Source organism: Pseudorasbora parva, chromosome 12 (assembly GCF_024679245.1).
Source record: "Pseudorasbora parva isolate DD20220531a chromosome 12, ASM2467924v1, whole genome shotgun sequence".
NCBI lineage: Eukaryota > Metazoa > Chordata > Actinopteri > Cypriniformes > Gobionidae > Pseudorasbora > Pseudorasbora parva.
The window spans coordinates 22851557-22869400 of NC_090183.1; the positions used below are offsets into that span (position 1 = coordinate 22851557).

Below are 17844 nucleotides of genomic sequence, written 5' to 3' on the forward strand. Positions count from 1 at the left end.
AAGAATCAAGTGGGTTGTATGTGGGTTGGAAGAGTAAGATTCAACAAGAAATTATAGATGGAGTGTCAATGGTCCATTTGAGAGAAGAATGAATCATCCATTCAGATTTTAATCTTCAAACTCATCATCCATGCAAATTTAATTTGCCATCCAGTACAGTAGGTGGTGATAACGCTCCTAATGAGTTGGTCTTTATTGAACAAGAAGAAGAATCTACTAAGAGAACATAATCATTTAAAAATCCCCATTAAAAACTTAAAACCTAACATGCAGTGTGGGAAGAAGAATGTAGTGGGAAAGACAAAAAGAAAGTAACTAGATATGGAATGATTAGAAAAACAGAAGCACTGTTTCCTTCCTCTATTTGTCAACTCTTACACATATACTGACTCTCTGAATACTGATTGCCAAAAAAAGGCACATGAGCTGATCTGTGCTCCTATTGGTAATCACATTTGTCCACCGGTCACTGCAAATCACTGTTAGTGTGTGAATGCCACTTGACTTTAACATTCAAAGGCGTCTTACTAAGAAGACTGCACACTATTCATATATTATTGCTAGAAGACCTTTCTCTACTCCAATCAGTTAGCTTTTACCACTCTCTATTCAATGCAAGATTGAGTTTTTCTAATTGCTATTGATCAAATGCTTTCTAGGTGAAAGAGTAGTTTGAATTCTCAGTAACTATTTCTGTGGGAAGAATCAAATCGGGTACAGAAACTTGATTTGCTCTTGGTAGTAAGAATGAAAACCATAGAAAGATGCCTTATACATTTTTGGATGGGCGTTCCTCACAAAGGGATGATCATATTTGAGGGACTGTGGCATCTAAAACATTGAAAACCCCAGATCTAATATATTTTGTAGTTAACATGTCTCATTCATTTCCATTTTATTCCTCTCACATCATGTCTCGAAATACATAAACCAGTATCAAAGTTAAAGCAGTTATAAAATAAGCACTTTCCGATTAAGAACAAAATATTCTGCATTTATAAAACAGCATTAAATGCAATCAACTTTTTTAAAAACTAAACTACAATAATTAGATTACATTTTCACACACTTTATGAAAATCCTAATCTTTCTTGTTGACTTGTTATTGCGCGTCTCGCTCTAGACATTTCACTTTTGCTGAAGCTCTATGATAATTTATCATTACAAAATAAACACTGTGACAGATAAAAAATATGAACTGCATTCACACAATATTTACAGGTAATCAGATATGTTCACTTAACCCTATAGTGTGTATACTTATAATGTCTCCAAGATACCCTGTAGAGAGGATATCACAGTTTTAAATCTGTTTAAATACTGTAAAACAGTCACAGCAATGCAGGATGATGTGGACACGAGTCCATAAATGTCCTTACACACACAACCATATGTTTTTAAAACAAGAAACAAGGCACAAGACACCAATTCAACAACAAAGCTAAATGCCAGAGAGGATGTGCAGATGTGAGTTTGGGCAATAAAAAAAGTATGACTAAAGAAAGTGTTGTGAGAGAGGCTGTGTGTGTGTGTGTGTGTGTGTGTGTGTGTGTGTGTGTGTGTGTGTGTGTAAAGGTATATGTGGTTTATGAGGACACAGATGTGTATAATGAGGGTATTACAATGTAAACATGGTTTATGAGGAGACTTCATGTGTCCTCGTAAACCAAATGGCTTAAAAAAGCATATAAACAGTGTTGTTGTTTTTTTCTCTAAAAAAGAAAAAAGTTTGTGTTGTGTGTGTGTGTGTGTGTGTGTGTGTGTGTGTGTGTGTGTGTGTGTGTGTGTGTGTGTGTGTGTGTTACCTTCTACTGTCCCCCATCTTGTTTTCCTGCCCAGAAGTCTTTTTCCATTGACCTGATATTCTTGATCACTTCCCACCACAGCAAATGGGACCATCTCCTAAAACACAAATCAACTGGAAACCCTCAATATACAAAAGCAACACTTGTAATAACAATATACAGCCCATCCAGGAGGAAACTGAAGACTCAAAAGCATATTATAGTCATAAACAAGACAGCTCTTTTCAGCGCATACCCCAATAGGAGTGACAGAGATATAAAGTGACAGGTGGACATACCCTGATCTTCTCATTAATCATTCTGTCCTCTGCATCCTCATCAAAGTCCTTTTGAGGATAGATGTCGATTTCATTAACTCGTAAGTCCTCTCTGATCTGCGCACACACACACACACACACACACACACACACACACACACACACACACACACACACACACACACACACACACACACACGAAATAAATCCATGAATCATTGTTTAGTTCTTCGTTCATCTATGGAGGACATGCATGAGTGAATGTGCACAGAACATTAGGTCATGTACTGTAGTTATTTATGAGGCATCCTATACAAAAAGAGGCCTAACAATCTTCTGTCAGTGTCAAAAAATATGACGATTCCAGATGATTTCAAAATGAGTAAGAGTTCAACGCTTACTAAACACATTAACAAGTAAAGGAAAAAATACATGAAATGAAAGGAATACTTCATTGTGAAAAAGCTAATTCTGCCATCATTAACTTGTTGCAAACCTGCATGGAACACAGAATAAAAGCTTACAAATGTCCCGATAGCTCTCTTCCATGAGCGTTCAAGCTTCAAAAAGGATACAAAAGCATCATAAAACAAAAACAAAAATTGTGTAGGACTCATATGGTACAGTGTTGTTTTCAAATTATTTATATACCATTATAGTATAAAAGATTTTAATGTAGTTTTGTTTTATTGTGTTATGTTTGATTGTATTATTGTTTTGTGCAACTCATTGGGCCGCACTTGTTTTCTAGCAGAAAAGTGTTTTTATAAGAAAATAAACAAATGTTTTACGTAATTTTACTTCAACCTGTTTTTTTCAGTTAGCAGCCAAAACAGCATTTCTAATTTTCATTAGTAAATTGTTTTGTACAGGTACATTACATTTTTCAACTAATAATTTTCAGCGTTATTCTTTTTATTTTTTTATTTTTTATTTTTTGTTAACAGTGCTAGTTAACACTGATATTTCCAACTTTTATGACAACTTTCCAACTTTCAATGTTTTTTTTCTTTTTTTTTTTTTTCTTTCCTGGTCATTTTGCAACTCAACAGCCTGCATCCCCCTTCAATTTCATCATAAACAAAAGAGCAACCAGTAATTCATGTCTTCTACTTTTGTGTTCCACAGAAGAGAGTCAGTCATATGGGTTTGGAACGACATGAAGAAGAGTAGAAGGATGACATGATTCTTTTCATTCGTGGTTAAACTTTCCCTTTGATGATGCATTCTCTAGTGCACATTAAGGGTCACCACGCTTTTCAGATGTCACACTGGATAATCGTAACCCACATGCATTCAGACCTCTGGCAGTGAAGATTTAAACTGGACATTGGGAGCATAATGAAAAGAACAGTGAGAGAGCTTTCAGCCTGCGGGAGGCTTTAATCAATGACAAAGAATCAAAACTACACAGAATCCACTCTGAGCTGGTGTTTGTTTTGATTCTTTGCTTCCATGTGCCTGATGTCCTGAGCTGAACATTAAAGCAAATAATCCAGACAAATTCAGCAAGTCCACATCAATGTTCTCAAGGTTGAAAATAGAGAAACCCCACTTTCCTCTCAGGTCAAAGGCTGTGTGGGGTTAAGGAAAAGGATCTAAGGATTGTGCGCTGACCACACAGCCAAACATAACAGTTGCGTAGAAGCTTGAAGAGCTTCTGGAGCCTACGGTTTGTTCTGTTTGGCAGGTAAAGCAAATGTTAGGAGGAAACGGTAGCTTGGACGCCCACTGAGTTTCCTCTGGCAGCTTTTACATTTGAAAAACCAACAGACGTTATGCGAGGTGAAGAATGTGAAGGAAATGTTTTAACTTCACCAACTACAAGAGAACAAGCAATCAGGTTCATTGAGTAAAAACATTAGTAAGACAAATGATTCATGCAGTTTAATCACTTCACTCAGTAGCCAGCCAATCGCTTCATTGAAAATTAACATACTAAAGAGCTTGCATTTGACCAACCTATTATTAGACAACCTAGTATCATCAGCTCACATGTTTGTGCTGGTTTTATGGCAAACCTCCATATATACTGTACCAACTCCAGCTGCCCACTGCTGGATCTGGCCTGTGAACGGCCTCTTCCAGCCTTTGAAGTTCTGCCGAGTTACAGTTTAAGTTAAGGTCAAACAAAGCATAAAATGCCTCACCAGCCCCTGAACCCAGAAACTCAAAAATACTCAACCAGTTCTAGGGCTTTTCCTCCATAATTAAGAATGTCCAGGCATGATCAAAGATATTTTCCATCCAAATTATGGGAATTATGCTTTTAAAGGTCCTTTAAAAAACCAAAACCAAAAAAATAATAATACCAGACTATATTATATTGGGAATATAGAGAAAAGCTGAAGAGTGTTGTTAGTCATGTGCCACATATTTTATTTAAAAAGTACATTTTATAAAGTAAACGGCATTGGTGAATGGGGGCGGTTGAACCAGCTGTGCATAAGTTACAACTTTGCCTTGCTGCATCATTCATCAGAGAAGAGAAGAGATGCCATTGCAAGGATGAGAAGGTGTTTAATTTTGCACATGAATTTAATAATAATAATAATAATAATAACAATAATAATAATAATAATAATAATAATAATTTGTGCATAAGTAGATGAGTTAGGAGTTAGTTACAAAATAGCTAGAAGTTAAAGCCGCACTTGGCTACTTTTGCTCTCGGGGTCCCCCTACAGTTTGGAAAAAATAATGTCCTCAACTACTGTCGTAAGCTCTGTAATCCTACAACAGGGGATGCCATCGCGCGTGCATTTGTTGACATGACAACCCTGATAGCCCTGAACTAGTGATGCGTGGCTCGTCTCATAACCCGCGGACCCCGTATGTCTATTTAATGGTCGCGGGTGCGCGGCGGGTTGTAAAAATATATACAGTGGTGCGGGGCGGGCCAAATAACTTCATAAAAGCGTCCCGCGGGTCGGTGCAGCACTAACAGTTCCCCTGAACACTGCAAGAGGAGTTCGAGTTCTTCTGGCGTCGCGTGTGAAATGTCTTCATCCCAGGTAACGTTACAGTCAGTGGCATATGTTTTAGCATGTCATATGAATATAATTTCATGGCTTTTATTTTTTTCAAATGCCAAATAATCACGATGCTCACGTTTACAAGCCAGCGTCATTATAGTAGTCTATTGGTTACCGTTTTACAGAATCTATATGATACTTCAGTTCAATGTTTGAGTGGTAGCTCACCGTAACAAGCATGACAGCATCGGTCGGGCACGCCTCCTTCAGCTCACGCCGACGAGCAAAGGCTGGTCCAATGTTGATCCTCGTCCTGCCTTTAATCACATCACTTTTTCGTTTCCTCTTATTGCTTTCCTCCAACAAAACCTTTTCTTTCTTATGTGTCTGTGCTGCTTCGGACATGACTATATTATCCGACGAACAAAGTTGGGCTCGCACGTCCGAATTTAAGGAAGTGTGGGTGTTGGTGGTAGTAACGTATATGCCGTAAAGCAGTCGAATTTTGTAGTTCTTTTTGTTCTCGGGTTACTACCCGAAACGCGAAGTTTAAAAGTACGATTAAAAACGATACAGACCCCATCAGGCTATGGCAGACGTGTCATTCAACCTATTGTAAGTCGATTTATCATCACAAGAGTCTTAAAAAATATATTATGAAGGTTGAAAAGTTACCTAGTGCTCCTTTAATAAGCCCCCGCTGTGGACACTGTGTTCCAATTAAATAAATAACTTATGAACAGGTAAAGGACACCCAGTTGTTTGATGTAAAAATTTTGTGGCCAAAAAAAGTATGCATACAACAATGCATGAAGTAAAGCTCACACAGAGGACAGTTGGATACCAAGCTGGTCTGTAGGTCAATGCAGTGAATCTGTTAAAAAAATCTACAAAGGGAGATATTATGCCCTCATGCAAAATTCTCAATCATATTGATTTCTGTTGAGATTTTACTTGTGAAATTTTGGTGAACAATGGTAATGACTGCACGTTTACTGTACCATGTTTTTCAAAATGCTAGAACACTGTACCAACTAATCAGCATCTAGAACTGTAACAGTATTGTGTCATTATACTGTAAACAACACCTACAGTGTAGTCTGTAACTCAATATGCCAACAAGACAGAAGGAAATGTTTAGGAAGTGCCTTGAGTATTCCTCACAGGGGAGTAGTTTTGCACCAACTCACATCTTCATGAAAGCGATTCCCACAGATATTTACCCTCAGAGGTTCTCACAGACATTGTGTGATGACAGTTTGTAATGAGGTTAAATGCTTGAAAGAAAAATCATTATACAAGGGGTGTAGACTCTTGGATGAGTGAGGAAAAAGTCTTCAAATGAATGGATGCTTCATATGCCAGATGCTCCCAAATAAATTCATTTTATGACCCAGGTGAATGATATAGACAATAGGGAAAAGACCCAGCATTTTACAAGGTGAGAAATTGAAAAGATATTATAAAACCTCTTTTCATACAGTTGGAAGAGGTCCATTATCTACATTCTGTGGAGCTCACCTTCTTTTTGAAGAAGTCTCTCTCTTCCAGGGTCAGTGTGTCTGCTTTGGCGATAACAGGAACGATGTTCACCACTTTGCTTAGGTGTCTCATAAACTCAATGTCAATTGGCCGCAAACTGAAACAGGAAACAAAACAAAGCAAGGCAATTAGACTATAAATGGACAAATGGGAGATCATTGAGTAATGCTTATTCAGTTGGTCTAATGTTGAATCTTTATTTAAAACATTTGAAGTAATAGAGTGCAAAAGTAGTTTAACCTCAAGTATCTCATTCTAATACTGTAAAAGCAGCACAAATACTCAAGGCATCAATGTAAAAAGTGGGGGAGAAATGGCATCTCTGAGTCCAGACCTTAAATTCATTGAAAGTCTTTGGGATGTGCTGGAGGAGACAATAGTGCCGGACTCTAGCATTTATGCACAACAATTATGCACCTCTTGATGGACATACGTTATGACAACATGATGTTATATGACTTCCAATAATAAACAGTGAACATTTTATGGCATGTTATTAGTTCTTGTTTGTCTCGTAACCAGTGAGTATGTCCCCTATTTGAATACAGTATGTAAAAATAAATAAAATAAAATAAATAAAATAAAATAAAATAAAATAAAATAAAATAAAATAAAATAAAATAAAATAAAATAAAATAAAATAAAATAAAATAAATAATAAAATAAAATAAAATAAAATAAAATAAAATAATACACACAATAGTAAAAATATGTCAGTGAATAATGACTTTTAATGAATTTTAGGACACTTTCTCACACAAAGCTCATATGTATACCCCACTTTTACGGTGCTTTTATATATAATAAAACAACAATAATAATACAAATGTTTGGTCTAAAGTGGAAAGAAAAATCCTATCAGTTTGGGACAACATTTAAATTATAACAAAGTGTACATTTTTGGGTGACCTATGGCCTTAAGGATATGTTGAACTTTCTTCTGTGCTTGTGACTTACTAAAAAACTTGCATATAATAACCAGCTGTCATGTGTATTTAAGTCTGCTGGGTTGATTTTGAGCGTAATGCATTCACAACCACAAGGCACAAACTCGCAACACTGACATCATTAATGGCCAAACATCCGGTTCACTCATCTTACATGACACTAAAATGAACATGCACCGAGCTTCTTAGTCCGCAGGACAAAAAAATGTCACAATCTGGGCTTGCATGCTATCACATGGGAAGGACCGCAGAGCTTGAGGGCTTTGAATATTCCACTGAGCACTAAAACACGCAATATATACACGTGCACGAGAAGCTTTGAGGAATTACATGCATTCACAATTAAATGGCTCTTTGAATATATAAGCATTGTCTTTACACAGTTAAAAAATAAAGTACATTATAGGACATAAAAAAGTGAATGCCAACAAAACTGAAACACGTGTGCTTTTGTATGTGCTTAAGCTTATGTACCGAGAAGTATATGGGTGCAACATTACAATTACTAGAAGCTGCATCTGTGTGTGTGGCATACAGAATTGAACGTGAATGCCTTTCAAACACAAATTCTTAAATTTGAATTGAGGCAGTTCACAGAATGTATTTACAGAATTGTAAATTGAATTGAAATTTAACAAGGTATAATTAAAAGGAACGATATTAAATGTAATTATATATATATATATATGTGTGTGTGTGTGTGTGTGTGTGTGTGTGTGTGTGTGTGTGTGTGTGTGTGTGTGTGTGTGTGTGTGTGTGTGTGTGTGTGTGTGTGTGTGAGCCTGTTTATGTGGTTTATGAGGACACAAATTTGTATAACTACATGGGTATTACACTGGTATTACACTATAAATGTGGTTTATGAGGACATATCAAATGTCCTCATAATTCAAATGGCCTTAAAAACATACTAAATGATGTTTTTTTGAGAAAGTAAAAATGCAGAATGTTTCCTGTGATGGGTAGGTTTAGGGACAGGGGCAGTGTAAGGGGATAGAAAATACGGTTTGTACAGTATAAAAACCATTACGCCTATGGGGAGTCCCTGTAAACCACATAGACTAACATGTGTGTGTGTGTGTGTGTGTGTGTGTGTGTGTGTGTGTGTGTGTGTGTGTGTGTGTGTATTTTTATCTGAAGAAATTCATAAAAGATTGTAAATAGTATATTTTAAGGAACATGCATCATACATAATGCATATGGGATATTTCAAGAAATTAGATTATATTAATTATTATTACAGGTTTGAAATTTAGATATCATCTAAATATTTTATTGCATTTAATAAATTATTTTCTTCAAATTTACCTAATGCTCAAGGAAAAAGTTATCTGTTTTTACCCATTTTGTTGAACCAACAAAATGTGCTAAATATCTTAAATTAATCTTCCTGTCATTGGTGTTGTGGCAAAAACAGGTCAAATTCCAGAAAAAAAGTTTTGTACATCCTAGATGTATTATATTATGCATTATAAAACAATTCATTCACACAGACTAATACCGCAGTATAAATGCATTGACAAAGGAATTAAAATAGCAGAAACAAAATATAACATTAATGTTAAGTAATAATACAATTATAAGAATAGAAACATTCAACATATCAATACATACAAATATATGGTAGCATAAATTGTGTGCTACAGTACATTTCAAATGTATTTATGATATATGTGTTTTTTTTTGTAGTTATGGTATTTATGTATTAAATCTGTTCTAACTAGAACACAAATAAATTATGATAGCAGCTGTTTTATGTTTAATTTTACACCGAATTATGGTGGCACAGAGCTAAACACACCTTCCTAGACATTCCACTTGGCAAGGAGGTTGCAGTGAACCCTATTTCAGCTAATTTACTTGTGTATTTCATTTCATTTCAATTTAATGTATATATATCCTCATGTATATTTTAAAAGAAATGTTTTGCATTATCAGATCCACATAACGTGCAGAAGCCCTAGCAGGGGTAATGCCAATTTGATATTTGAGCACATACTCCCATCTGTTGGTCTCCTAATTCTTTCATAGAGGAAGGAGTCACCATCTGTGGTGGAAACTACTCATTTCACTTCCTGTTTCCCAATAAACCACATTCAAATGGCTAGCCACCAGAGTGCAACATCCACTAATGAGATTATAAAAGTCTCCACAAGGTCTCAAAGGATCTGTGTGAAATGTCCAAGAATGAACCTCATGGCCAATTTGTAGCCAGAACTGAAAGTCGATTCAGGGATTTGATTAACAACTACAGGGTTTATAGCTTTTTTCTGCTTTTCTGAAAACATGAGGATTTAAAAGTGATGACCCAAAGAGCCAAATGCTGACAGTGGTATTGTGGTCTTGATGTCTGATGCTCAAACTTCCCTGAAGGCACTTCACAACATAAATAAATATCTGTAATATTGCATGGTAAAACATTCCACTGCTATTAATTATTAAGTTCAAGTACTTCCTGTAATTCTCTGAAAACAGTATAAGTAACAGTTAAGAGTTAACAAGTTCCTGCAAGTAGTAAATGTCACGTGACTAATCACTCATAAGAAATTTGAAAATTACATCTGTGCACATTGATTGGCTGATGCCACTACAAGATTGAGTATCGAAAGTTATGTTTGGCAAGAGCCTTTCGGGTTACTATAACCAATCATTATCCAAGACAGGAGAAATGAAAGGGGGCCAATCAGATTTCTGCTGGGCCCATTGCCCCTTTGGCTCCACCCATATTTCCGCCCATGCTCTTGAGGTGAAAGGGGGTGTTTCCTGGATAAATTTTCAAACATAGGCACTGAAGCCTGTGTGCGACTTATGTGACATGTGGCAGAACAAGCAGCTGTTCAGATATCTTACAAGCATGCAGCAGCTGTGAGACGGTGTCTAATAACAGTGTGCACACCAACACATACTCTTAACCCCTCAAGCCCTCCTCTCATGTGCAGACCCTACACACATACACATAGACCTAGAAAACGAGACAGCAAATCATTTACAGGACCACACAATCTCATTTTTCTTCTGGCCCCATCAAACACACACATACACACACACGCACGCACGCAGACAGGCACGTACCCACACACAGTATGAGGAGGCATCTATAAAAAAATGTTTCAAGCTGAAATTGCAATTATTTTGGTAACATACGTATTAACTAAATCTTCCAAATGCAAACAACTTGGACAAAACAGCAAAAACTTTTAGCGCAGTGGTTGATAGACAAGCTAGTAGGTGGTCCTTCACTGTTCATCAGTCCAGAATGCATTAAGATGGTTTAATATTTTACACCATCATGTCCAATGCATTTTTGGATGTGTCGAAATGTGTTTGGGCCCCTTTTATACTGCAATTTAACATTGCCCTCTTAGGCTGGATCACCCAAACCAAATCATATTAGCAGCTGTAAATGCAGTATATGCTGTCAAAAAAAAAGAACAATTCCATTACAGCGATGCACTGTAGAATGTTCATAACTTGTGTAGCAGTTTGCTGAGCAGCCTGAAAAGGTTATATAGAGTTACTTCTACACACCAAACAAGTTGTATACTCATTATAATAGAAGAAACTGCACTGAAGAGAAGACTAATCACTCCAATGATGACTTGTAACACACACACAAACACACACACAAAAAACACTACATTGAGCTAAAACCTGCAAATAGGGGGACCAGATTTCTCATGGTGGAATACGGGACGGAATGGACAGGCTCTCTAATATCTCAAGTTAATCGATAACAAATTGTGATTTGTGTCAAAAATTAGCAGATTAGACTATTCTCGCGTGACAGAAGACTACCACTGGCTTGTATGATCACTAGGAATGCATGATATTATCAGTACGACAACTGAATCAGCCAATAAAAGCTTAAAATAAAATTGGCATTGGCCGATTAAAACAAATGATGCAGATATGCTCTAAGTCCTAGTGCCCTGCCTGGTAGAATGTTGTACATCTTGTTAATATAGTAATAAAACAAAAAGTAGAATACACAAATCACTTAAAGTTGCTTCTTTTTCTGAATAAATAAAACAGTAATGATGTCATAAATCACAAGAATGCCACTTGTAAGTTTTATTACGTTTATTTATCTGCAATAAAAGTTAATGAATTGGATGATGAAAAATAATCCAAGGAGCTCTAAAATAATTGTAGAATTTTATTTGAAGCTAAAGATGGCATCAACTGTCATGCCACCCCCACTTCATGTGCACAAACATTGCTTTAAATATACTCTTACCTAAATATAGTATAATATTACCTTAAATATACCTCAGAAATCTGAATCCAGAATGAAAAATGAAAGTCTTTGGTCAAAATGGTGTTGTTTCCAAAAAAAAAAAAAAAATCAGTAATTGGCATCAGCATCGACCAAAATTAGTTGAAAAACATCGGCATATCGGATATCAGCAAAAGTCTAAGATCACCTTATTATGCATCTAACATAGTACATAATATGGTAAATGTGGTATCCTATATAAAAAAAAAAAACATTGCTAAATTTTTTCGCAAATTTTGATCGCAAAAATCCAAAAAATATATAGTGAAATCCTGGAGGGACTTATAAAAAGTCAGGACACTAAATATAAAGCTGAAATACAGGACTGTTCCAGGGAAAAATCTGATATCTGGTCACCCTACCCGTTATTCACCCTGACTTCACAACTGAGTCCCGAGAGCAGCAGCAGCTTACAGTATGGATTCACCCAAAGATATATTCAGTGTGTGTGTGTTGTGTTAGAGATGGGATATGCAGTTTGTACAGTGTAAAAATCCACTACGCCTATGGAAAGTCTCCACAATTCACAAAAACAATTGTGTATGTGTGTGTATGTATGTGTCTCACCAGTGTCCAGTAGGAGGAATAAAGTATATGCAGCAGTGGACTCGTGAGTCTGGAATCCTCTTCTTCCTGTCAATGTTGATCTCTTCCTGTAAATACTGTTCATACTGTGCATTAATGAACTTCATGATTGGCTGCCAGCTGCAAACAGACCAGAGAGACACCAAGGTAAGTTTTTTTTTTTTTTTTTTTCACCAAGAAACACATGGGATCTAACAAGACCACCAGGTAAACTAAGAAATAGTTGAATACCATTTAGCATTAAGTTACTTATACTCCATGTTTTATATATTGATATATTTTTAATAGCAGGTATCAGCACTGATTGATAAATAAGGAGATACTGACCAGTTCTCATTGTTTATCTGGTCTCCGAAGCCTGGTGTGTCGATAACGGTCAGCTTCATTCTTACTCCCTTTTCCTCAATATCTGTATACAAAGTGAGTTTGAAGAAGTGAACGATCACTGTGGATAACTAAATCTAAGACAGTCAAAACTGTTAAAGTAAGAATTCTGCTTATCCATCCCTCAATGGATAAAGAGAAGTCAACGTTTTAGATTGAACTTTTTACCATGACTGATGGACTTGATTTCGATGGTCTTGGGAATTCGCTCTTCCTCTGTTGTCATCACAGATCTGCGACTCACTTTAGATTTAAAAAGTGTGTTCATCAGTGTGGATTTACCCAGACCGCTCTGACCTATACAAATGGAAAGACAAAACAAAGTCCATTTAATGTGTTAATTTAGTGCAATTATTTAAAATTATATTTAAAAAAAAAACAAAACAAAAAAAACAATAACCCTGCATAGAGTGAGTCGTATTGAACGAGTTTACTTAAAGAAAGAAAGAAAGAAATGCTGCTAATAAAGTGAATAACTATATTGATGATCCACAACAAGGTCCCATTGCATGGATTTTTTTGTTATTATTTTAGAATGTTTCCTGAGGTCTACTTAAAATGTTATTATGTTCTTATATCAAAAAAATGTCATAATTTAGAAATAAAAGGCATTTTTTCATATTCTGATATTAGCCCTCTGGCTTGATTGCTCTGTTTCAAGGGGCGTGTCTGCTGTGAGTCTTCAGTGAAAATGCCTCTGTTGTGATTGGCTGACATTTTTGCATTTGAAATTCGTATTTCAAACTATTTCAATGCCAGCCCGGAGAGAGACGGAGAGAGTGTTATTGTTCCGAGTTGTTAAGAACGCTGTGAGAACAAGTTTATTTTGTTTGTATCCGAGAGCTCTAAATAAACACAAATCCCAGTCATACCAACCCTATTTTGCAACGTTATTTCTCTCACAAAATGCAAAATGCTTTCACCACAACTTGTTAGTTGTTACAAACAGGACATCGACATGAATACAGTAAGAGCTTCTGTTTAGCATAACAGAATCATTCATTATAACGGCAGTTTGGACAAGTGTGGACTGTAGATATACGTGTGATTGACAGATCCGGATATTCTAAAGTGCGTTCTTTGATCGCTCTCTGTAGTTTAATAATTTAAATAACAGATTTGCTTCATGCTACAAACAGAAACGACGTGAAGTTGATCGTTTTATTCACTGGCTTGATTCACTGATGCATCAAGACGGCCAGCAGCGGGACTGACAGTATTAAACGATTTAGAAAGAAAGTCTGTGTGAACTTGAATGATTAGCTACACATCAGAAATCACTGATCCCAGATCAGGCATTAATCAACACTGTTACTCACTGTTAGTGGCGATGATGTCAAACCCATAATAGTAAAAACTGTGCTGCTGACTGATAATGATAAACTGAGTTAATTCTCTACTATTTCTCTGGGCGGGCATAGCAGAGAAAAGGGGAGGAAACCTTTCCTGGTATGACGTCATAACAGGAGAATTCAAGATCAGCTCGTCTGAGCTCTCATTTTCTCAAAGGCAGAGAAAGACAGCCTGAACTCGGTTTACACCGATCAATTTTTTTAGCCACTTGGGAACAATATTCAGGCTAGGGGAACTCTAGGGAGATTGTTGAAAAACCTCATAAAATGAAAATTTCATATTTTAAATTTATAAGTAGTATTACTTTTCCTGAGCAAATGTAGATCTACTGTAAGGTACGTTATAGTCTGAGCTTTCACTCCCATATTTCTCAAAAGAACATGTCACATACAACATTTGCACCTTTCTATGCATAATTTTGGGAAGAGTTTGCACCTCTTTTGTTTGTTTGGGCTGTCCTTTCCTCTCTCAACTCATCCTGTGTCTGAAATCGCAAAAACTCACTGTGGAGGTAGACCCTACTACAACATGCATGTGTGTAGTATGAATTTAATATGGACTACATTCAGCATATTGCACTGTCATGTGACCTACATTGTCAGTTGTAGTCAGCACCTTCCCTGTCAATCACGATTCATCTCAATGGCCTATACATGTGTGTATATATACACAACGACATTTGGAGCTCCACTGGAATCTCATAAGTATAAGTATTAAGAATTAAGCATAAGTATTATGTTATAGGTACTTTACATATACTGCTTTTTACCTACTATTCTGTTTCTCAATTTTCATGGTCAACTGTCCTTGAAAAAGCTTCTAATACACCTAAACAAGCTACTTAAGGTATTCAGGATTAGTAGAAAATGACAGATAGGTGAGTTTGATCAGGGTTGCAACTAAATTCTGCTGTGTTTTTGGTTCTTTTTAAGGGCCTGAGTGGAGAAACCCGCCCACTATATAGTAGGAAAAAAATTTTTTGGATACAGGGCTGGTGTCTGAGGCAAAGCGTCTCTCAAAGTAATCGCTTTTTTAAGCATCTCACAACATGAGTACTTCATTAGACGCCACAATAAAATAACTAAATGTGTTGCAGAATCAAGTACACAAACAGACAGCCATCTACTAAGTGGATTAAAGCTACACTGTGTGATATTTTCCCCCATCTAGCGGTGAAAAGGTATATGACCATCCAGTGAATAATAGTTTCTGTTCCTCTCAATTCTGATTTCGTTTTAACTCCTACGGTGGCCGATTTAGTCCAAGATTAACATGGCAATCCCCCTCTTCACATTCGACACGGTGCCATCAAGTGTTAAAACGCGAAAGGCGAAGCTTGAATTTGTGGGTATGTCCCTCTTTGGCTAATGTACTTTCAAGATGGAGAGGCATGGCGACCAGCATTCGAACCCCTCACCCGTATGTATTTTCAATGGCATATTATAAACTTACGAGAATACTTTATTACTTGAAAGACGTAAATATACATTAATAAGCACATATATTTTTGAAAGAACTAAGTGTTTTTAGCTAAGAATAAACAAAAAAAGTTACACAGTGTAGCTTTAAATATGGCAAATGACTTAAAATATGCATGTTCGAGTAGCATAATCTCCATCCTCACATGCTAACCCACCACCTGCCCTTCTTCATTCTTTCAATGACACACACACACACACACACACACACACACACACACACACACACACACACACACACACACACACACACACACACACACACACACACACACACACACACACACACACACGTTAGGTTTTTTATTTAAAAATTTACAAATTTATAAATTAATTTACATTGTTGGCTGGTCCCCACAATGTAGGTGATCTCAGGTTTTACTATCCTTATGGGAGGACATTTGGTCCCCACAATGTAATATAAACAATTACACACACACACACACACACACACACACACACACACACACGCGCACACACGTACACAAGCACACGCGCACGCACACGCACACGCACACACAACTATAAAAGAGACAGTGTTTCTTCTGTCATGGGAAGTTCATGGGAGCAGCTTGTTGGATCTCTCATTGACATCCATAATAAAGCAAGAACAAAGGTTGCAGCTGGAATCAGTTGGGTGTAGCAGCCAGGCAAATGCTCTCACTGCAGAAAGCATTAACCATGTCCGATTGAATATTCTTGCTTTTTTTATTTTATATATAACATACTGAAAAAATAATGCACAATATAAAACCTGAAAGCAACCCCCAACCTTCGGATGTTTGCAAATATTTGAATAGTTTCAAGCTTAAAATAGCTGATAAAAAATAATTAGAGGATTACAGTTAGAAAACAAACAGCAGAAAACAATCTGCAAACTGAGAAAATCACTCATCAACCGCTAAAAGAACACAGGCCTTTAAAGAGAGATTAACCCATGAACAAGCCATGGATATTTCTGTAAAGCCGCAACATATCCTTATAGTCACTTACCAAAGGACTGAATTAAAACAAACATCAACGTGTTTATACAGAGATACAAAAGCTTTTATGTCAGTTCTTAAGTCATCAAAGCAAAATATAAACAGCACTGGCCCAAAACAATCCTTAAACTGACTCTGCAAGTGGCTACAGGTTCTATGCTTCAGAGTTTAACACACTGCCAAGAAAAACTAATAAAAATATATAATGCTTGAGAATAATAAATCTTCAGGAAGATATTAATTTTTAAAAAGCTTGTAGTTGGATCTAAAGAATGGGTCTGCTGTCAGGCAAGTCACCACATGTTCTGGAGCGGTTCCATACTGATGCATTTGGGTCTGTGAGAATGACATAGAGGAATAATCTAGTCTGAATCTGGACCCAAGGTCATGCTTGAACATTCAGGAACATTCAGGGCATTGAACCACTAGAGGTGAAATTGTTGGACCAGTGCTGGGTGGTGTTGCCTGCTGGTAAGCAAAGAGTACCAGAAGATCTTGTCTAATAACCGAAAGGTTGTAGGTTCAAATGGATCTGCCTAACTCCAAGCCAATTTGAATCCAAGATGTAATGACAATGACTAGAAACCATCCTGCTCACTATGGGTTGTAAAGTTTGGTTTTATTAAAATGAGCTATGTTGCTCTGTTAGTGAACAAGTTTGTGAACCTTGGTGCACACAAAACAAGCAGACTGAGAGACCCTTGTAAGGGTGTTCACACTTGTAGTTCGGTTTCGCTTGGTTCGTTTGGTCCTGACCCAAAAATAAAATAGAACGTTTCCACACCTAAGGGTGCGTTCACACTTGTCATGTTTGGTTCGATTAAAACGAACCCTGGTGCGGTTGCTCGGTTAGTGCGGTTCATTTGAGCATATGTGAACGCTGCCATCCGAACCCTGGTGCGCACCAAACAAGCGGACCGAGACCGCTAAAAAGATGGGTCTCGGTCCGCTTCCAAACGAACTCTGGTGCGGTTCGATTGATATATGAACGCAACACGGACCAAAGACATGTAAACGGACCAAAAACCGGACGTAATGTCACAAGATGCGACGCATAATGCAGCTGATTTGACGACGCGGAAAGATCGGTGTATCCAAAATGAGTAACTTTAACATTAGAGGGCAAACGTGGAGCAACGAGGAAGAGCCTCATCAATATTTGGTCAGACGAGCATGTTTCGAAAATGCTAGAAAAAACACACAAAAAGCATACCTGGCTCTTCTCATCACAGTTCCTGTGTTGCCCATTATTACCAGGT

The 17844-nt window shown here is 36.9% G+C and overlaps 1 protein-coding gene across 5 annotated transcripts in view; it reads right to left on the minus strand.

Annotated features, from left to right (window-relative positions):
- septin9b (septin 9b) overlaps positions 1-17844 on the minus strand; it is a 127157-nt gene that overhangs the window by 812 nt on the left and 108501 nt on the right. For all 5 annotated transcript variants that reach the window (XM_067459504.1, XM_067459505.1, XM_067459509.1 and 2 more), the window contains 6 exons: positions 12940-13068; positions 12715-12796; positions 12370-12507; positions 6559-6676; positions 2084-2179; positions 1806-1902 (listed from right to left, as the gene is read on the minus strand). In XM_067459504.1, the coding sequence (XP_067315605.1) occupies positions 1806-1902; positions 2084-2179; positions 6559-6676; positions 12370-12507; positions 12715-12796; positions 12940-13068 (660 nt within the window). The remainder of the gene's footprint in view (positions 1-1805; positions 1903-2083; positions 2180-6558; positions 6677-12369; positions 12508-12714; positions 12797-12939; positions 13069-17844) is intronic.